Source organism: Primulina eburnea, chromosome 7, assembly GCF_022965805.1.
Source record: "Primulina eburnea isolate SZY01 chromosome 7, ASM2296580v1, whole genome shotgun sequence".
In the NCBI taxonomy this organism is placed as follows: domain Eukaryota; kingdom Viridiplantae; phylum Streptophyta; class Magnoliopsida; order Lamiales; family Gesneriaceae; genus Primulina; species Primulina eburnea.
This window is the reverse complement of record NC_133107.1, coordinates 6,422,529-6,444,514: the sequence shown is the minus strand read 5'-3', so window position 1 is coordinate 6,444,514 and position 21,986 is coordinate 6,422,529. Positions and strand designations below refer to the sequence as shown.

The 21,986-nt window shown below is 33.2% G+C and overlaps 2 protein-coding genes across 3 annotated transcripts; one reads left to right on the top strand and one right to left on the bottom strand.

Annotated features, from left to right (window-relative positions):
- Window positions 1–188: 188 nt before the first annotated feature.
- Window positions 189–5,675, top strand: LOC140836989 (uncharacterized). 2 transcript variants are annotated; one of them, XM_073202923.1, is made up of 5 exons: window positions 189–1,851; window positions 2,042–2,110; window positions 2,369–2,574; window positions 4,558–4,781; window positions 4,898–5,675. In XM_073202923.1, exons 1-5 carry the CDS (start codon window positions 957–959, stop codon window positions 5,565–5,567), a joined length of 2,064 nt encoding a protein of 687 aa, XP_073059024.1. In that variant the 5' UTR covers window positions 189–956; the 3' UTR covers window positions 5,568–5,675. The 2 variants fall into 2 exon arrangements, with proteins under 2 accessions (XP_073059024.1, XP_073059023.1); XM_073202922.1 differs by having other exon boundaries at window positions 2,363–2,574.
- A 1,917-nt stretch (window positions 5,676–7,592) lies between these two features.
- Window positions 7,593–9,591, bottom strand: LOC140836988 (uncharacterized). Its single transcript, XM_073202921.1, has 4 exons — window positions 8,825–9,591; window positions 8,131–8,223; window positions 7,974–8,041; window positions 7,593–7,877 (listed from the first exon to the last, which is right to left on the bottom strand). The coding sequence occupies exons 1-4, from the start codon at window positions 9,446–9,448 to the stop codon at window positions 7,718–7,720; spliced, it is 945 nt and encodes a 314-aa protein (XP_073059022.1). The 5' UTR covers window positions 9,449–9,591; the 3' UTR covers window positions 7,593–7,717.
- Window positions 9,592–21,986: the final 12,395 nt, after the last annotated feature.

Here is a 21,986-nt window from a genome sequence, read left to right as displayed (position 1 = left end):
GAGTATTACAATATGAATAAGGTCGATCCGTCTCATAAATTAAGATCCGTGAGAATGTAAGACCCACCATATATATATATATATATATATATATATATATATATATAGAAAAGTCCATTATACGAAGAATATGCAGTAACAAAGTTAAAAAGTAGAGGGAATATATATTTTATTATATATCGTAGAAATAATAACGGGAAAGAAAGAGTGGAGCTTTGCATATTCGCACGAATTCCGATGCATAATTACCCATTGTATTTCAAAACTCTACCGCCTTCCTTTTCTGCATTGCCCTCGATGCTCTCTCCTCTGCCCACGAAAAGTGTGAAATGGATGTGTCAGAGTTAATTCCTGCCCAGAAAAAATCCTCCGTTGATTTGCCTCTCTATTCGTGTTTACGTTTCTGGGGCGTCAAGATTTTATGAATCCTCCAACTACTGATCTGTTTTGGTTTTTTGAAGCCACCAACCCTTTTGATTATTTCATGAACTAGTGAGTGAGACAGGATGGGTCCTCTGGTTTCACTTAAAGAGAGAGCTTTTGTATTTGTTCTGTAAATATATTTTTTCCATGTTCTTTCTCGAGAAAGTGGAGATAATACACATACGGGTTTTTGCCGTGAAAGGGGATATGTACGGAAGTAAAGAGGTTTGGTTCAGTAATATGACTAGTCTTTAATTTTGCTTGATTGTTTCAGTCGAAGTTTGCTTTTATTCTGGGAGGAATTTGAAGCAAGATTCCTTCTGTTACTTTTAGTTTGTTGTTGACCTCTGTGTGGGTAAGTGAAACTCGATTAAGTCCCAAGATCTTGTTTGTTCGAGTTCATTAGAAAAAATGGGAAATGTTGCGGGTGAATTTTTTAGGTAATGAAAAGTTGGTCGGTCAAGTCTATTATGAACTCTTAGGTTCTATAGTTCTGGAGTTAGGTTAGGTTATTTGATTTCTGGAAAGAAAAAATGGGTGTGGCAAGTTCAAAGGATCAGAGAAGTAATGCTCTGAAGTTGTGCAAAGAAAGGAAAAGACTCATCAAACAAGCCATTGATTCTAGATTTGCGTTGGCTGCTGCGCACGTTTCGTATACTCAATCTCTTAGAAACATTGGCATTGCTCTTAGGAGGTATGCTGAGGCTGAAGGTTTTGTAGAGTCCTCTCTTTCAGCTAACCTTCCATCTCCCACGCCGTCCCATCTTGGTGGGATTTCTGATTCTCCAGTGCTCAATGGAAGCCCTCTTTCACCTCCTACGACCAGAATCAGCTATATGAGGTCTGGTGGAACTAGTGCCTTGACATTTAGTATGAATCCACCTCCTAGGAATTTGCAGGTTGAGGAAGGTGAATTCTCAATGCCACCACCACCACCTCCACCACCTGATTTGGGGTCTTCCTGGGACTACTTTGAGCCTGCAGAAGAGAGCTTTAGGTTTGTGGGACAGAATTATGTGAATCAGAACTCTTATGAGGTTGGAAATTTTGGTCTTAAAGATGATTATTCTGAAAGAAACAGTGGAAATCCTGCTAATTCTGATAGGGCTTCTAGCAGTGCTCATCAAAGAGTAGAAGTTGAAGTTAAAGATATGAATGACAAAGAAATTGTAAATGATTTTACAAAGAATGTGGTGGAAAAGGCTTCTATGGAGCCACCAAATTTGAGAAAAAATAAATCTGCAGTAGAAAAGGATATATGTACTGAAAGGGAAGATCCTTGTGACTTCATAACACATAGGGCGAAAGATTTTCTCTCTAGCATAAAGGACATTGATAATCGCTTTTTCAGAGCGTCTGAATCAGGGAAGGAAATCTCAAGGATGCTGGAATCGAGCAAAATCCGTGTAGGTTATGCTGAAGCCAAAGGTAATTATTTCTCGATGGCAAAACAGAATGACATAAGAAATTTAGAATTTATGAATTTGACTCTTTTTCTTTTCATATGCAGAACGTTTTTTTGTGCTCTTAACTTTGAAGTCCATTTACCTTAATTTTTATTTGATGTTTCCCCGCCTTTTTCATACTCGAGTGATGTTTTATTGTTTTATGCCTGTAGGTACACCGTCAGCCTTGGTTTCTTTTGGAGCAGCTTGTTGCCAAGGTGGAGCTACAAACGTGTCTGATGGTATGTAACATTTTATACACGAAAAGCAAGGATTATTATTGCCTGAAATAGAACTTTCGTGTTATTGACTAAATTTTAGTGTTGATCGATGTTGAAGATTCTTCAAGTTTTCATACAAGTGTTAAGAAACCAAGTTGTTAATTAAATAATCAAACTGGTGTTTATTTCATATTTTATGACAAGAAACATTAGTTTAAGTTGGCAAGTACTATGCTTGAAACCCAATATAAATAACATCTTCATTTCACAAAGTACCAGATCAACATGCTACAAAGGTAATCACTTGGAAACGGACAACATCATCTCGGTCATCCTCATCAAGGAATCCACTTGCGACAATGAAGGATGATAGTGATGATAGTGGTAGTGATTTTATAGAAGAATTCTGCATGATTTCTGGGAGCCACTCTTCCACACTCGATAGGCTCTATGCATGGGAGAGAAAGCTGTATGATGAAGTGAAGGTACTTCTAAGTTATATTGTTACTCTGGTAAAATTTATATTCTATTAACTCCATTCACGTGTTATTAATTTCGAACGTTAAAAATTGAATTTATATGGCCAGGAATATTAATTTTGGCCATTGCTCCATGTAAATAATTTTATTCACTTTTGTTTTGTGCTGACTAGATAATGTCATTAGTAAGATAGAAGCAATAGGAAGGATACATGTGGGAAGGGGGAATAAAAGGTGGAGGTGGGGAGGTTGTTATCCATTCTGGGAAATGTTTATTGAATGTTATAGCAGCTTAGGCTAGGGATAGTGTGAGAATACATTTGTACAGAGGAAACTTTGGGCTTATATCACTTTATATTGTATCAAATACAAAGTATATTTTGCTATTTATCTTCTCTGTTCTGTTTCTTATCTATATTTAATGGAATCTCATCTAAGGCGCTAATCCCTGAATGATTTACTTTATTTTTCTTTGGGGTATAATTGCTAGATCCAGTGTCTGTTGAGGAGAATTACAGCCTAGGAAATTTTGACTCTCCAGATCCAACGTTATGTTAGTTTTTTGCACTGGCTTCTACAGATGGCCAATTCACATTACTATTAGTATTTGGTCTTGTATTTATCCTGTGAAAGTGGAGTACTTTCTTCTGGGGAGTCTAAATGTGACACTGGTTATCCTAAAGCACTACATTATGTTTTTTTAACTGCAATCTGAGGTACACAATCTGGCATTGTTGGAACTAATTCATGGGGACTAAGTGTCAATGATATATCATGGCAAATGACATGGACCAAGTTTATGTTTGGGGAAGAATTCAGGAGTCACTGGAAAGGGGCATGGAAATAAATCTGCTTAACTCTATCCAACTCGCCTATTATATTTCCCATGCCCCTTTTCCAAGTCACTCAGTTCTAGAATTTTCTTCCTAATGGCATAATGACTTTGGTCCAATGTGCATTTAGGCCCACGATAATATCACCCTCTTGACCACTTAAGCCACATGAACTTAAGTTACTATTAAAGCACTAAATACCATTCTTTGCTTTGAGACCAGACATAAAATGTTGAGCTATAGGGGGTGAGTTAGGCTCATTTGACTACTTGGGATTTTATTATGATTTTGAAGGTCACAATGGAAGTAAATAGTTTAAAATGATAAAGCAAGTAAAATGCTTTGATAATGAATTGATTATTATTAAAACATATCCAAGTACTTATTGGTGAAGCAGATGTTCATTCATAAATGGACAATTTTCACCTCAAACCGATGTGTAGATGGTCAACTGATACCGCGGTTTCCAAATCCGTTCCAAAATAACTTCGGCAGCAACTTAATTTTCAAATTCAAATCAACTGGTTGTCTAGTCTCTTAATTGGTTAAACAACTATTTCCTTGTCTGTCGTGAAAGATTCGATTTTTCATTGCTCCCTTGCCTACTTGTTTCATTTTATTTAAGGTTATATTCATTTGTGTGTGTATACTGGAATTCCTGAGCATCAAGTACCTAAGATAAAGGGAGGGGAGGGCCGAGAGAGAGGGGGGGGGGGGGGTGGGGAGGTGGAGGGGAGAGGTGAAAGGGAGCAAACAAAAACCGTCGTTATTTTTACCTCCGTAGAGATTTCCTTTTTCTGTGTGATTCATTTTTAAATTTTGTTTACTGACCTTCGAAATATTAATCTCTGTGCTCTTTTCTAAGACGAGTGTACGAACATCAGATTTTAACATATGCTTAAAACACAGACATGTTTTGAATGCAATATAGAGGTAATTATTATAAAGAGTTCCTGGTCTTTAACCATGGAATTGATATGATTTTTAACTCAGTCTGTCGGCAATTAAATTTTCCGATCTTCAGGTACTCTATGATGACCAATAGCAAAGACTTTTGGTAATCGTTGCAGAAGTACAGTATGGTGACTCAAAAGTGATTATACATTGTCTCCTTGTTTGCAGCGTTCTGATTTCAGTATCACGTGTGACTTTGTAGGCCAGTGAATCTATACAGAATGAATATGATCGGAAGTGTGACCAGCTTTGCCACCAATTTGCAAAGGATCATAGCACTCAAGCAATTGACAAAACTCGTGCTGTTGTGAAAGACCTGCACTCAAGAATTAGAGTGGCACTTCATTCTGTTGATTCGATATCAAAACGGATTGAGAGAATGCGGGACGAAGAGTTGCTTCCTCAGCTTCAAGAACTTATTCAAGGGTGAAAATATTTTCCCATCTGTTTGGCACTTGAATCTACTCGATTGTCTAATTACTATAGAACTCCCATTTCACACTGAGTTTACCCTGCCAATCATGACGTTGAATTTTTTGCAGACTGACAAAACTGTGGAAAGCCATGCTTGAATGCCACCATTCCCAGTACATAACAATTTCTTTAGCGTACCATGCAAAAAGATCCGCCGCTGTTCCTCTTGGGGAGACGCAACGACAGATCATCAGTCAGCTCCAGGACGAAGTGGAGTATTTTGGTCTAAGTTTTACCGATTGGATCAACAGCTATACGTCATATGTAGAATCTCTCAACAGCTGGCTGCGAAACTGCATCTTGCAACCACGGGAACGACAGAAGGGCAGAAGGGCGTTCTCACCCCGCCGTTATCTAGCCCCACCTATATTCGTCCTCTGCCATGACTGGTCAGCTGGGATCAAAGCTTTACCTTCTCAAGAAGTCAGCGACGCAGTCAAAGCCTTTCTGTCCGATCTGCGGCATTCAGTGAGAATCCAAGCAGAAGAATTTCAAAAGAAAGAAGCGACAACTGATATTCAGATTGATTTTTCAGAGAGTAAAGATGAAGAGGCGACTGAAGATGATGGCCAGTCCAATACAAGCTGCATACAAGCAAGTTTGACAAAGGTTCTTGACAGGCTGACAAAATTCTCCGAGGCTTCGGTGAAAATGTGCGAAGAAATTCGACAGAAATGTGAAGTGGCTCGTAACGCATTTGACAATTATAGAGCACCTCCAAGATCCTTTAGCATTTGAAAGTTGTTTGAAGCCTCAGTCTTAATCTTCGAGTTTAAGTTTGGCATTGATGCTGTGTGTAACTTCAGAAGTTTGAATATAATCAACAACAAATGCTCGACAATAGAACCAATGGTTGCGTCTAACTGTGTGGTGAGGGCTTCGCCTGGAATCTTTGAATCTTTTTTTTTTTTTTGCAGGCCAGAATTTTGTTTAACCTGAAATAATTCCTCTTTTATGATTCAGGTTTTTTTCCCCGAGGGGTTACAATGTTATCAATTACTCATATATTAAAAATATTTGATTGGTTCTATTTTTTTTTTATCATAATTAAAACCGACTAAATTGAATATTCTTTGCACTTTTTTACACTGCATGTGAATAGCAATTAAATTACTAGGAAAATTGCTACGGCTGCACAAATGGTTTAGTTTATTTCAACCTCAACGTACCAACCAATTGATGAAAAATTTATTACGAGTGATTATATTACAGAACACGATAAAAATATATCAATCCCAGGTTTATAAGAACATAAATATTTGAAACCAAGTTATGTAATTACATTTACATGGAGTCGACTACAATTTCCCAAAGGAGTCATTCTTGGTTTGTTCATGGTTTGTCTTGCAGGGAAATCGAGAAATCCGAGCATTGGCTGTTTGAATTTTGTTCAAAACAATTTGATTGAAATGCAGAGAGGGTATACTAAGAATTCTTTTTATGTATGTATTCTATCTCTACTAATGAAATATATATGTTCAAAACACAAGCACACGCAAATTTTGTGTGTGTGTGTGTGTGAAGCACATTGAATAATGTTGGATTATGTTTAGACCTGCATAGAACAAGTAAAAATTAATGCAACAGGAGCATAATACCATACCAAGTATTCTCCATTCTCCGAGAAGAATGTATTTGTGGTTGAGAATGAATATGAAAAGCCAGAACTCTATCCAAATAACACCATGATGGAATAAAGTGCAAAAGAATTATCCTTGCATGAGTAAACACTGAACATCAGCGTTTGAAGAGTATCCTTTCCTCACATCAAATATGTTAAATGATACTTTCCCGTTTCCACCATCAGATCAATCTTTGAAAATAGAAAAGATATGTTAGGTAACAGGAATGATCGAATCTATATATCCTACAAAGAATAACCATCAGCATTCAAACCCCGTGTGGTCGTGAAAGCATTGCAATGCAGAGCTATTGCTTTGAAGATCATTCAATACAGTTTTACATAAACCAAGAGTTCAATGGCTCGTAGAAGTCAATATAGTTCTCCAACACAGTAGCCTTAAACTCCCTTGCGAGTAATTCTCGCCAATATCATGATCTCACTATGGCTTACTAAAAAAAGCATATGACTAAACCTTAGACCTTAATAAATTCACATCATAATCACATATAATGCAACTAATCAGCGCATTATGAACTCTTTCAACAGTTTAAATTAACTTTAGTCATGGAGTGTCATTTGAAGTTGACAATTGCAGTAATTAAAAGAGAATACTTGGAAGAATTAACAACGGTCACCAAATTACGCAGAATTTACACTAGCCCTGTCAAATGATCGCTGCAACTAATTTTTTCAAGATATTATACAGTGACAAACCCTGCGGGGACGAGGCATGGACTCCTCCTCGGGAAAAATACAAACTTACAAGTAATATTTTCTAAAAAAAAAAATCCAAGTTTCATCCCAGTCGTGTGATAACATGGATCCGCCTCCCATGTGAATGTGTAAAATATATATAATTGAAGACATGTTTTGTGGGTTATGGGGTAATCGCCGTGTATGTAGCATGTCATATAACTCAAGATAAATCCTGTAGGTTTTAGAAACAAAAGAATTACATCGAAGAAATAAAAAATGGTTACTCTAATGCGCTTGTAAAAAATCAGCACACTTGCCCATCACACAATTACAGGGTCCACAAAAGCAATCGAATGTACAAACTATGCCTGAATTCAAGATAACACTTCATTTTTATTATAAGCCAAAATCTTTTTAGAACTCCCTCGATGAGAATTTTCATATATCATATACATTTCAAATACCATAAATATAGTATTTCTTCGAACTGAAATTGTTTGAGCATCTCTTGTACACGGAAAAATACATTTTAATAGATGCAAGCTAAGCTTGAGATTTTGCCCACCTTTTAATCTGCCTTGTAACTTTTGCCAACACTTTCAACCCGGGGAAGAGCCGGGACACTCAAGAATGACTTTATGTGACTGTAAAGTTCCTTAGGCTTCTCCATATTAATAGCATGTCCCGCATTCTTCAAAACCACCAGTTGTGCATTGGGTTCCAAATGTCTGCAATACCCGAAAGAAAAATTTTCTATCAAACTACTTGTGATCGAGGCTATCAGATCAAGTAAGAAATGATTAAACATCGGAAAAAAAAACTACCTTTGTAGTCTATGAGCCAATTCTATAGGAAATATCTGGTCATGTTCTCCCCAAATAATCAATGTGGGCTACATCACGAGATAATATTTTATAAAACACGGATATAAATAAGGAGAGAATAACAGAGGCGGGAAACTGCAACGGTTAAAAGATATACCTGAGTAATTTTAGGCAGGTCGGAAAGCTTTCTATCCTTGTGTAATGCATAGATCAACTCTTTTCTTTCTTGTAAATTTTCCGTACACATCACCTATGAATGATTAATGGAAATCCAAGAAAGTGTTGGCACAGGCAATTGAACATACAAAGAATGGTTCAAAAAATGCAGGATAAACACAGAGAAATGCACTTTATGAGCACTACTGGATCTGGAACTTATATGCAATAAGACAGCTGAAAGCCAAAAACTAATCTGTTAAGTGGAATATGCTCTCAATTTAAAATAATCACTCCAAAATTCTTGTCAACCAATTACATTCACTTTGGACAATTTCAGGCAACAACCAATTCACACATTATCTAGCCTATAAAGTGATCCAGGTTGTCCTTTACTCTGAACGAGGGAATTGGTAATCAAGGGTGGTACGAGAGCCCGACCAAAAGAGTAGTCTTTACTCGAACTTTATGCTTCACTCAATGACTTACTGTAAAATGAATGATTGCAACAGAGCATAAAAAGGAAGTCACAACTCACAGCAGCTAGCGTTAATAACTGGAAGGATCTGCAGTCAACACATTTAGGTTACAGTTCCACAGCAAACAATTTTCAAGAAATAATAGCTGGCATTCATTCACTATTTACTAACTAATCAACAAATCCAGTCCCAGAGAATCATATCGGATGCGCTTACCTCAATAAAATCCGAAAGAAAGCAAGAAGGCACATTCTTCATTGGCTTGTAAAAAGAGAGTTTCATCAACTCCCTCAACTTCTCCGGAGTTTGAGCTAGCAAAATACTTGTAGCCTCATCAACACTCTTAACTTTGAACAAACCTTCCTCAATGTCCTTCTCCTCCAAGCAAACCCCAGCACAGCCAATCACCACACTCTCCACTGCATCCGGGAACTGAGCCGCCATGCTGTAGGCCACAAATCCACCGTAGCTCAGCCCCACCACTCGCATCTTGCCCACACCGAGCCTCTCCATAACCCTCATCACGCACTGAGCTTGGAAGGAATCACTCCTATCCAGCCTGGAAGTGTAAGATTCTCCAAAAAACAGCAAGTCCGGCACGTAAACATTGAACTTGGAGGAAAGCGGCGAGACGAAGTCGTTCCACTGCCACATGGCGTTGGCGCCAATCCCATGGATGAGGACTAGAGTAGGCTTATTGGGCTTGTGGGATTTCGGCCCCCAGCAATGCATTACGGTGCCGTCTCCGAGGTCGGTGCTGGTGGACTTGAGTCCGGCACTGGAGAAGGAGTATCTAAAACACATGTCCCTTGAGGCTGTGAAGCTGAAACACACCGCCATGCTCGCTCGAGGATTTGGGCCTATCCACGAAGTTTGTCGGGGTATCTAGGATCGCTTCAGAGATTTCTCGATGGAAAAAGTACAGATTTTTTTTTCCTCCAGAAGTGAGAGAAAAATTTGCCGGAGGGGTGACTGGTGTGTATGTCCATTAATTTATCATATTACGATATATGTATACATGTATCTATATACGCATCTATCACGTGTATATATAAATGTGTGCATTTGAAATACACTATAATAAATTATTTAAAAATTATAATTGACGAATTTAGATTAAAAAAATGCCTTTTATAAGTAAGAAATAATTTGGTTAAAATTTATATATATATATATATACACACACACAATGTTTTTATTATATCACATTATGAAAGAAGAATGTATGTATACATCAAAATTCTAGCTAAATAAAATTGTCTAATTTATTCTCTAGATTATCAATTTATTTATTTAAAATTATTTCGATATTATATTACAATCTATTTTTTTTAGTAGGTCTCTTATGAGACGGTATCACGAACCTTTATTAATGAGACGAGCAACCTTACCGATATTCATAATAAAAAGTAATAATCTTAGCATAAAAATAAATATTTTTTCATGGATGACCTAAATAAGATATATGTCTTACAAAATTCGACCTGTGAGACCATCTTACATAAGTTTTTTTTTTTAAAGGTAGAATCCATGTAATACCTAATATAGTAAAAAATAAAAACATTGTACAAATCTAAATTTTAGCCAAATTATTCACTTGTACAATATAATATACATATATGCCTAATATCGATATAAAAAATTGAGAATTTTCTGAGAATTTTCTGATAAAAAGACAAGATAGATACAATTTCATCCAACATGAGCTGGAATCCAATCGATATGTACCCATTTTTGGAATATCTATTTTATCATTTAATCAATACTACTTTATATGCCTAATTAAGTTTTACTCATAAAAAATATGGTAAATATGAGTCCACGGAAATAAAAATAAGAAAAATAATTTTTTTTCCCTATTTTTAAGATTGAAAGTTAAGGAAAAGGAGGTAAATCATGATTAATTTAAATATTTGTTCGAATCTCGTTAACAAATGATCAAATTCTTAAACGGTTTCAATTTCAACCAATTAATAGTTGGAGTGAGTCTCATGTAAGACTATTTCATGAATCTTAATCTGTGAGACGGGTCAACCCTACCCATATTCACAAAAAGTAATACTCTTAGCATAAAAAATAAAATTTTTCATGGATGACGCAAATATGAGATCCGTCTCACAAATACGACATGCAAGAGCGTCTCACACAAGTTTTTGTCTAGTAATTGATAGTCAAAGTCGTGTAATTAACACTCAAGCTGATATTATTAACTGTTCTTGCATATCGAAAAGCAACGGTTAGCATTTTAATCATTATAATCCAATTAATAATATAAAAATTAGATAAAAAAATTATATATATATTGACAATTTATTAATTTATTGATCATATTTAACCAATGATTCAAAGTTTAATCGTGTATTTACCAGTTTAATTTTTGTTTATTATTTTTCTTTTTAGAAATATTATAGAAGGATAACTTTTGTTGAATAATCCGGGGTTTGTGTATGCGTAGGTGGGATCGTACATAAAATGGTTTGACTAATTTCGGGAGAGAGGGATGGGTGGATGTAATATTTAACAAATTGGGGGAGTGGTTGGGGTTTGCAACCACCGTCCACTGACTTGTCTATACCGACTTGTTTATATTTTACAGGCTTAAAAATTTTGGAAATATAGTTTTATATGTTTATCTATTTTGTATTTGGTGTTGATATTTTGGATTTTATCTTTTTTTTTTTTGTCGGAGTACTAACGGACGTAGTATTGGAAAATTCTGAGATGATATCAGAAAATATCAACGTATCCGAAAAAAGAAAATGATCGAAAGTTAAAACACGACCTTATTTGTAAGATCGAAAGACAAAATTGAATAGTTATATTGTCAAAACACAAAATAAACAAACTTAGAAGACAAATTTTGGCCAGTATATTTAAAATTAGAGTTTGATTAATGATCATAAATTGGATTTTCTATACTAACATCTTCTTGAGAAAGCTTGTTGTACTGAGCCTGGGCCAATACGGTTTACTTGTATTTGTACGAAATTTGTAGATGCGGACGTGTTAGGTGCAAATGCACAAACTTGAATGAAAAATGTAAAATCGTCTAACTTCTAACTACTCAAAAAGCGTGAATTTCAAATTCAATTGTTAGTTCTAAAATCTTAAGATAATAAACTCACCAAAAACAAAGATTTAAACGAAAAACAATGTTGAAATTGAGAAATAAATTCCTAGACATAATTATTATATTTATACAATCAAAAACATGAAAAATATAATAAAAGTTGTTCAAATCTGAAATGAAACTAACGTAAAATATTTAGAAATAGATTAAAAAAAACTATAACTTCGTCTGGACAAGTACTTATAATTTTTTTTAATATAAAAGTGTGTTTATAAAAAAAATAATAAAATGTTTAAAGTTTGTTTTAAAAATAAATACGAGTTTAGACAATTACTCTATAAAAATGTTTTAGAGTTGATGAGATGTTTGTTTTTTTCTAAAAATATAAAAAAAAATCTCAATTGTTCTTTAAAAATTATACTTTGAGAACACTTTTTCAAAATATTTTTCAAATACGTTTTACAAAAATCTTATTCAAACATATACTTTAAACTTTTTCCACTTATTAAATACTAAAACATTTTCTAACCTGTCGATTTTTTTATTTATTTTTTGTTCAGTGTCTGGACAAGATTTTTCTCTCACTTGTCAACTTCCCCACCAGGAAATTAGGTGGTCATCTTCAGCTCCCACCTTTCCAAATTCAAAAAATCTTCTATTCGGCGTCATTCATCTTTCTTGCTTAGAAAAAATTGTGGTATTTCCAAATACCATAAAGTCTAATTGTAAAGCCCAAGTTTCAGAAATCTCTCCAAAGTCTTTACTGTTCTTCCAAATATCCCACGGACTCATTCCTTCGTGCGACATCACCGTCACTTCCCATTGTCGTCGTTGGTTCACCGACTGTCGATCATTCTGTTGGAATTATTTTGTTTGTTCAAGTAATTTAATTAATTGTAGGCAAAAACTTGTGTGAGACGGTCTCACAGGTACTATCTGTGAGACGGATCTTTTATTTGGGTCACCCATATAAAAGTATTACTTTTTATGCTAAGAGTATTACTTTTTATTGTGAATATGGGTAGGGTTGACCCGTCTCACGGATTAAGATCCGTGAGACGGTCTCACATGAGATTCACTCTTAATTGTATATGGACAAACTATCTAATAAAAGATTCAATAGGACGATCTAATCGATTATAAGTTTGCAAAGTATTAAATAAATTGGTACGATTCACTTTATGTGTAGAAAAACAGCTCAATTAAGTCTTCTATGATGAGTCGAAGACCGCTAAGGTTATATAAGGTTATGATCCCCAAGGCACAGAGAATAATACAGAATATTATATACAGCACACATATTCTAGATATATCTCATTCTCTTATTTAAGGTAAAAATAAGATTGTCAATTCTCTATTGTCTTGGAAGACTCATAACTCATACGCTAGATCAATATTCTGGTACGTGTTTACTGTTATTTATATTTTCTGATAATTCGTACATGAATTCATAGTGTGTTGTGATATATAGATTTAATCACATGATCTATAGATTTATTTTATCAAATCTCCAACACATTCATCCCACACGAACATTGCGAGTATCTTCCTTTACATGTTCTACTAGTGTAAGATCCGTTATTCTAAACATGAATTATTAACATGCAATCATTATTGATTAACAAACAACGGAAAAGTGAATTAAATATTTGATTTTGGTCTTATAAAATTTTTGACATGATTTACTCGTAAATAGGACATATCAAAAAATTACATACGTAAAATATCCAACATATGCCCTCAAAAGAACACAAATAACATAAAGAAGTGTCGGTCAGACACGATCACAACATAAAAAAACCAAAAATATATAGAGAGTCTGCAATGCTCGATATTAACATAATGATCATAAAATAATCCAGTCACATCATACAACTACCCGGAGCATATCTAGGTAAAATTACAACTCCATAAAACATAATGATCATAAAATACTCCAAACACATCATACAACTACCCGGAGCATATCTAGGTAAAATTACAACTCCATAATATATACATATACTATCTGGAAGACGACGATACAGTTGATTCCACTCTGGAGAAGCTATGGTACTCCTGATGCTTCTTCTCGAGTACCTGAATTGAATCACATGTTTCACTTGTCATTTTCACATACAAAGACACGACAACCCCTTCTTGGGGATCAGAACCTCGGTACAAGCAGAGTCATACTTGTGGTTCACATGACCTGAGGCGATATGTTAAAAAATAATAATTTGTTGTGTTAAATAATCAAAGCTTAGTTTGTAAATTAAAAATAACTAAACAATATATATAATTAAATATAATTTATGACTTATATATTTATTTCTTTACAATTTTTTCTTCGTGTGTCATAACATCGACATGGTTTTAACGTAATGCAGTGTCATATGAATAATTATATTGGAAAAAGATTGAAATTGCCAAAAACCGTAAGATATGTTACTAAAATTAAAATTTATCAATATAAAATATCAAAATAACAAAATGATAAATATATTGAACCAATATTGTAAAAATATGTGATTTTTTTAAAAATAATATAGATAATATTTCATTCGAGAAAACTGAAGATAAGATATATAAAATAGATAATTATCACATTTTTTTCCTGAAATGAGATCAACCACATAAATTTAAGAACAACAGCAAAATAATCAACAAATGGAGCATAAAAATTCAACCCACGATTTGGTCTAATATAAAATGATAAATATATTGGACTAACATTACCATTTAATGCATATAAAATTTTTAAAAATTTTATTAGTGAGTCGTGTAGTTTTACTTTTTTACCTCTACACGACTGGATTAATTATCAATGAACACAATCATTTTATTTAATCATGATATCGTTAGGCCAATGTCCATTTTTTTTAATAACCAATGTTCATACTATTTATCTACATGTCTCAACAACATGAGATCAATGTTTTTTTTTTGCCCTTGTGAGGGCCAGGCCATGAGGCGGGGTAGCCTATCTGGCCTTGTAGGAGGTCCGACCTTGAGTACGAGACATCAATATATCACGAAATATGGCATAGAATGCAATGATGATATGCACGGATGCAATGGATGAACATGTACAAATATCAAGATATCAGAAGTCAAATTTTTGACATGATTTACTCGTAAATAGGACATATCAAAAAATTAAATACGTAAAATATCCAACATATGCCCTAAAAAACCAAATAACATAAAAAAGTGTCGGTCAGACACGATCACAACATAAAAAAAACCAAAAATATATAGAGAGTCTGCAATGCTCGATAATAACATAATGATCATAAAATAATCCAAACACATCATACAACAACCCGGAGCATATCTAGGTAAAATTACAACTCCATAAAACATAATGATCATAAAATACTCCAAACACATCATACAACTACCCGGAGCATATCTAGGTAAAATTACAACTCCATAATATATACATATACTATCTGGAAGACGACGATACAGTACCTAAATACAATTGATTCCACTCTGGAGAAGCTATGGTACTCCTGATGCTTCTTCTCGAGTACCTGAATTGAATCACATGTTTCACTTGTCATGTTCACATACAAAGACACGACAACCCTTTCTTGGGGATCAGAACCTCGGTACGAGCAGAGTCATACTTGTGGTTTACAGGGCCTGATGCGATATGTTAAAAAAAATAATTTGTTGTGATAAATAATCAAAGCTTAGTTTGTAAATTAAAAATAACTAAACAATATATATAATTAAATATAATTTATGACTTATATATTTATTTCTTTACAATTTTTTCTTCGTGTGTCATAACATCGACATGGCTTTAACGTAATGCAGTGTCATATGAATAATTATATTGAAAAAAGATTGAAATTGCCAAAAACCGTAAGATATGTTACTAAAATTAAAATTTATCAATATAAAATATCAAAATAACAAAATGATAAATATATTGAACCAATATGGTAAAAATATGTGATTTTTTTAAAAATAATATAGATAATATTTCATTCGAGAAAACTGAAAATAAAGATATATAAAATAGATAATTATCACTTTTTTTTTCTTGAAATGAGATCAACCACATAAATTCAAGAACAACTGCAAAATAATCAACAAATGGAGTATAAAAATTCAACCACGAGTTGGTCTAATATAAAATGATAAATATATTGAACTAACATTACCATTTAATGCATATAAAATTTTTAAAAATTTTATTAGTGAGTCGTGTAGTTTTACTTTTTTACCTCCACACGACTGGATTAATTATCAATGAACACAATCATTTTATTTAATCATGATATCGTTAGGCCAATGTCCATTTTTTTTAATAACCAATGTTCATACTATTTATCTACATGTCTCAACAAAATGAGATCAATGTTTTTTTTTTTTTCCCTTGTGAGGGCCAGGCCATGAGGCGGGTAGCCTATCTGGCCTTGTAGGAGGTCCGACCTTGAGTACGAAACATCAAGATATCACGAAATATGGCATAGAAATGCAATGATGATATGCACGGATGCAATGGATGAACATGTACAAATATCAAGATATCAGAAGTCAAATTATCGATAATCAAAAATCATACATAATATGCTCGAACCGATCCATACCTCAGTAGACCATTTATGAGTATATAGCTCAACTCTCGATGCCAAAAACTATCTAAGCCAGACTTAATCGAGATGTCCAAAATCTCCACGACACAATATACAATCATATAGCAGATCTCAACCTAAATATAAATGGACATCAATGTCAAAAGCTCAATATAATATGTTTAATTGTATTGATATATCTAACTAAAATAAAATTGTGTATGTTTTCAACATCAATTACCAACTGATAATATGCGACTCAATATATAATAACACATAAATAAAAAAAATATCAGATAAATCATACATACGATATTCACGTATCTTTGTCAGACATCATGAAAATAACCGATATCTAAGCACCACAATCATAATAGAGTTCATATGTTAGAGTTCCGAGGAATCACAAAAATGGATAAGCCCTCCATTGAAATTGAATAGGGTGGGTGAGAAAGGTTAGAAAATTATCAGACAGAAGAAGGGATAAAAATCTTCTCTGTTTTTATTTTGAGGGATCCCTCGTGATGAAGAGGCTCTTCCCGGACTCTTAGGTCGCTCCTTCCTATAGGCTACAGAGTCATTGGACCCGAGCCTCAAATTTTTTAAAATTTTTCTTAAAGCCCATTTTTTAGGGTTTATATATAAAATAAGTACAACTCTACTTACTTTTTTGGTTGTGAAGAGGTCCACTTATTTTTAAAAGATTAAACAATATTCTTTTATTGTTTAAACTTTGCTTCTGGTTTCCATTAGGAGTTTAAACAAACCAAATTAAGATGAATATGAGAAAATTTGAAACCTCAAATTCGACTCGAATTAATTTTATCTGAATTCGATCTTGATTCGAAATTCGAAAATTTTAAAATTTTGGTTTGAATTCGGTTCGAATTAAAGCTCGAGTTCAATTCGAAAGATTCGAATATTTCACGAACTATTCGAACGATTGCTCAAAAATAAATACTCAAAAGTATCAAAATTTATTTATTCAATATATAATTATATAATTTTAATAAATAATTAAAGCTTGTGAACTGTACGCGAACTATCAAACAAAATAATTCAGGCTCTAGTTCGACTCGGAAAAAGTTCGAACATGTTCTAGTTCGAGTCAATTAGATAAACTCACATACGAATCAAATATTTTTCAAATCGACTCAAAAAACTCGCAAACCAGCTCGATTCATTTATACCTTTACTTCCAATCGGCCCATTCTCTGTTTTTTTTTTTTTCTCTCCTCTCATTTGCTCTGTACGTCTCTCTTTGTTTTTATTTTTTTTTAAAAAAAAAAAAAAATTGTTCTCTACTTTGAAGGCTTGGAGCTTTAAGCTTTTCATCATGATTTGTCAAAATTAGTGGAGAGAATTTCATCAATACCGTAAAACATACAGTCCACATGTTAGCAGTATATATGGAATCTTTCTACGTGTTTTGGATTTGGGTAGCTTCAACTTGTTATTATTGTTTATTTTTTAGTTTTAATATTTTGAAATTATTATTTGATGTGTTTCAAATTTGTATTGAAATATTAAACCTCTTTCTTAAATTATGATGTTGAAATTAATTTCCAAGTTTTAAATTGGAGAAATTTGTAGTGAATTAGTATGATGAAATTAATTTTTAGATTTTTGAATTTGAGAACCCCCGACTTAGTATTGTGTATAATATTTGAATTTTAATTTGTTGTGTTTAAAGAAATTTGTGTATTGTATCTCAATATCATTATATGTCAAGGAAATAATATTTTGTTTGTTTGGTAGGCAAATTATATACAATGCCTCCCAAATACATGTCGGGATATCCAAAAAAAAAAGTTGATGATGGAATCGTTAATTTGAAGTAAAGTTGGAGATATATATTAGTTGTCTCACATCGGTTGGAAAAATATCCCTGGAAGTTGCATATATGAGACTTAGACAATCATCCTTCTTGAGCTAGCTTTTGGAGTTGAGTTAGCTGCCAGTCTAAAATTTAACATCGCATTTTACTCCCAATATTGTAGAAAGATGACTATTATATTCAAATTCTTTGGGCAAAATATATTGTTTTGTTGTAATTTGTTCAAAAAAAAAAAACACAAAAGAATAAGATTGGTACTCGGTTAGCTAATGAAGGATACAACGAATGACATGATTTGAGCCATTGCCTTACAACCCATGAAGGGAGTAAGGAGCATATGGAGTGTACAACTGATTGGCTTGAATTGGAAAAAACTTTGCAAAAGAATCAGATAATTGATGCAAGAGCACAAGTACAATTGAACAAAGAAAAAGCACAAGGACAAATGTGTTACACAGGATAATTTCTATTGTGCAAAGATTAGCAAAAAATTAAGTTGGCTTTTCGGGAAAGTTTGAGAAATTTTATGTTAAAAATAATGGCCTCTTTATGAAAACGGTTGAAATGATTGGTGAGTTTGATCCAATAATGAAATAGTATCTTTGGCGAGACCAAAAAAACCTATACTACATATCTTTGTAGCAGAATTCAAAATGAATTGATATAAATGTTGACAGGTGAGGGAAGAAAAAAATTATTTTCAAAATTCAAAAATACCAACTATTTTTCAATCATCTTATATTTTGTTCCAGATATTAGTCATAAAATGCAAATGTCTCTTGTCATACGATGTTTGGATGAGTCGGAAAATTCAACAAAAATTGAAGAATATTTGATAGATTTTCTAGAGGTGGATGGCACTTATGTGCTTGGAATTTTTATGCATCTTAAGGATTCTTTAATAAGTCTTTGGCTTGATATTGATGATATACGAGGTCAACGGTATGGCAACGGCTCTAACACGAACGTGAAGCACAAAGGTGTACAAAGAATGCTTCTTGAAATAAACCCTAGTCTTTTGTACTCCTAATGGTTGTCATAGCCTTAATTGGCATTACGTGATACGACGAACTGTTACCCTCAAGATACGTCGTTTTTGGAATAATACAACATATTTATACATTAAGCTATTTTTCTACCTAGCGATGGATAATTTTTAAAGAACCTATAAAGGGTTAGACAGTTATTTTCACAAACAAATTCATGTTGAGAGCGTCAAACTTATTTAAAAAAAAAACAAAATTGCACAAATTGGAGAGACACTTTACTTGATTTGACAACCGATACTGAAGAACCCAAAATAAAGAGTGAACTAGGGTCCTTCTCCTTGGCATGATATGAACTTGACAAGTTTGAATTATTATTTGGTCCGGTAATTTGGTATGAGTTGTTATTTGCAATCAACAATGCGAGTAAGTTTCTCCAATCCGAAAATATGGATAGTGATGTTGCTATCAAACCCTTACAAAGAAGTATTGTATTTCTTGGAGGGTATAAATAATTTGATTTTGATCAGGCAATTGTTCACTAAAGAAATGGAAAGTAAAATGGACATTGAATGTGTATTTCGAGAAAAATGAGACATTCGTAGAAAAAAAACAATCTGATGAAAGTAATAATACAGAAGTAGCATTGTCAACAGAAGAGTCTTTTAGAGTTAACTACTTTATCTTTATAGTTGATCAAGCTCGTTTATCTATAGAGTCATGATTTGCATAATTTAAAAAATGTGAAGAAATATTTGGTTTTTTTATTCAAAGTGGAGAGATTACAATGTTCTGACGATGAAAGCTTGTTGAGGTCTTGCAAGAGTCTTGAAAGTTCTTTTGTACATATATTCTCATATTAATGGAGAATATTTGCTTTTGAGTTAAAATTTTTGAAGTGCTCTTTATTGGAGGAATCAAAATCAGCTATTGATGAACTAGGTTATTTGAAAAATATAGATTATTGTTTTTTAAATACTCATGTTACTTACAAAATCTTGCTGACAATACCTGATACAATAGCAAGTATATAAAGAAGTTTCAAAAAATTGAAGCTCATCAAAACTTTTGTCCGATCGATAATGTCACAAAAAAGATTGAACGAGTTGATTATGTTATAAATCGGAAAAAAAAAGTTATTTAACAACTTATTTATAATTAATATTTTTTCTACAAAAACTATAAGACAATTTGTATTTAAATGAACTTTTGCAATATGTTTCGGATTAATATTTTGCTATAATAGAAATATCTTGACTAATAACACATTGTATTGTAACGTGTTGTCTTTAGATTTGTTGATATAATTTTAAAAATTGCTATGCAGTATTATGTCCCACAAGCCGTACTACTTTAAAGAAGTATTAAAGGTTTCAATTTGTTTGGCCAGGTGGGATCCACACGTTTTTCTACAAAACCTCACGAGCTAAATTTTTTTTATGTTTGGATCTATATATCATATCGATGTTGTGAATGATCATTTGTTTTTAGAGTATATTTTCTTGTGATATGGTCTCACAGATCTTTTCGACTTGTATGAAAGTCGTAACGATCATGGCACTGTATTGGAGAGAGGCTCGGTGAAATAGACATGTCTGTGAAGATGCGGACTACCTGCACCTGCACAGAAAGACCCTATGAATCTTCTCACCGTTCCTCGGGATTGGGTTTGAGCCTTTCCTACATAGCTTAGGTGGAAGGCGAAGAAAGCCTCCTTCCAGGGGTCCGAGCAATCAATGAGATACCGTTCTGGAAGAGCTAGCAAGTCAACTATGTTCCTATTTATGATAAAAAATAATATTTTTTCATAAGTGACCCAAATAGAATACTTATCTCACAAAACTGACACGTGAGATCGTCTCACATTAATTGGTGTTTTTTTATTAACTCTAAGTAGCAAGAATTAAATATGTGGAAGAGATATTGTGACTCGTGAGCGGATAATATGTTCATTGGAATATTTATTTTGGAATACTTGATGTCTAGTTCGGTAGGTTTGATTAAGCCTTAATTATTAAGGAAGCTCATATTTGTCTTGTTTTCAAGCATTGAGATATGTATAATGATTTACAATGCATGTTGGAAAATATTTCAATTGGTTTTGTCATTTATTGGATTAATCAATGAACAATATCAAGGACTACGACATGGACATAGCGCATGGACTGAATATTAAAAATTAAATATTCTTTAATGTATTTTTTAAATTTTTTTTAGATTTTATATCAAATGAATACGATGCTTGAGTTGTTGTGCGGTTTAAAATATTTGAGTTGCATCATTACCACCAGCTATAGTTTTTGATAAAACGGTGAGCACTCAGTCCTACGTATTCATTCAAATAATTTAGTTATACAACTGTTTACTTTAATGACTATCAATTAATTTATTTATTATTTACATGTTTTGGTCAAAATTTTAGTAATAATTAATTTACCTCATTTATATTATTTACCGCAAATAACACACATCTTTTCACCACTTATCATTTAATTTATTAATCATTCAATTATCGCATCTCATGTACCGAACGGACATGTACACGACGTCTCTGCAAGAAAATAATATAAGGACCTACAAATGTCTTGTCCACGAAATCGGCTACGACTTTGAACTTGTGTTGTATTGCAAACTTATTTTGTTCTAAAATGTATTTGTTTGGTGTCGGTCATTTAAATTGAGTAACTGTGAGTCTTGATACAATCGAGTTTTGTTATTCAACTAAAAAATTACGATTCTTGCTGATAATTATTAATAATAAAACTTCACTTCACACTATACTCGACAAAATGATATATCACTCGCCATGAAAAATAAATTTTAATTATATTTATGGGTAAAAATCACTTGTGCATTGTTTTGCGCTATTTTTCTAAATATAATGAATGACGTAGACATTATAACTACCAAATCT

Excerpts from the sequence above, each read along its gene's own strand:
- LOC140836989 (XM_073202922.1), top strand. The coding sequence starts at position 957 with ATGGGTGTGGCAAGTTCAAAGGATCAGAGAAGTAATGCTCTGAAGTTG. Across the intron at positions 1,852-2,041 it reads AGGTTATGCTGAAGCCAAAG|GTACACCGTCAGCCTTGGTT; the intron begins GTAATTATTTCT and ends TTATGCCTGTAG. Across the intron at positions 2,111-2,362 it reads AGCTACAAACGTGTCTGATG|TACCAGATCAACATGCTACA; the intron begins GTATGTAACATT and ends CATTTCACAAAG.
- LOC140836988 (XM_073202921.1), bottom strand. The coding sequence starts at position 9,448 with ATGGCGGTGTGTTTCAGCTTCACAGCCTCAAGGGACATGTGTTTTAGA. Across the intron at positions 8,042-8,130 it reads ACCTGCCTAAAATTACTCAG|CCCACATTGATTATTTGGGG; the intron begins GTATATCTTTTA and ends CTCGTGATGTAG. Across the intron at positions 7,878-7,973 it reads TTGGCTCATAGACTACAAAG|ACATTTGGAACCCAATGCAC; the intron begins GTAGTTTTTTTT and ends CGGGTATTGCAG.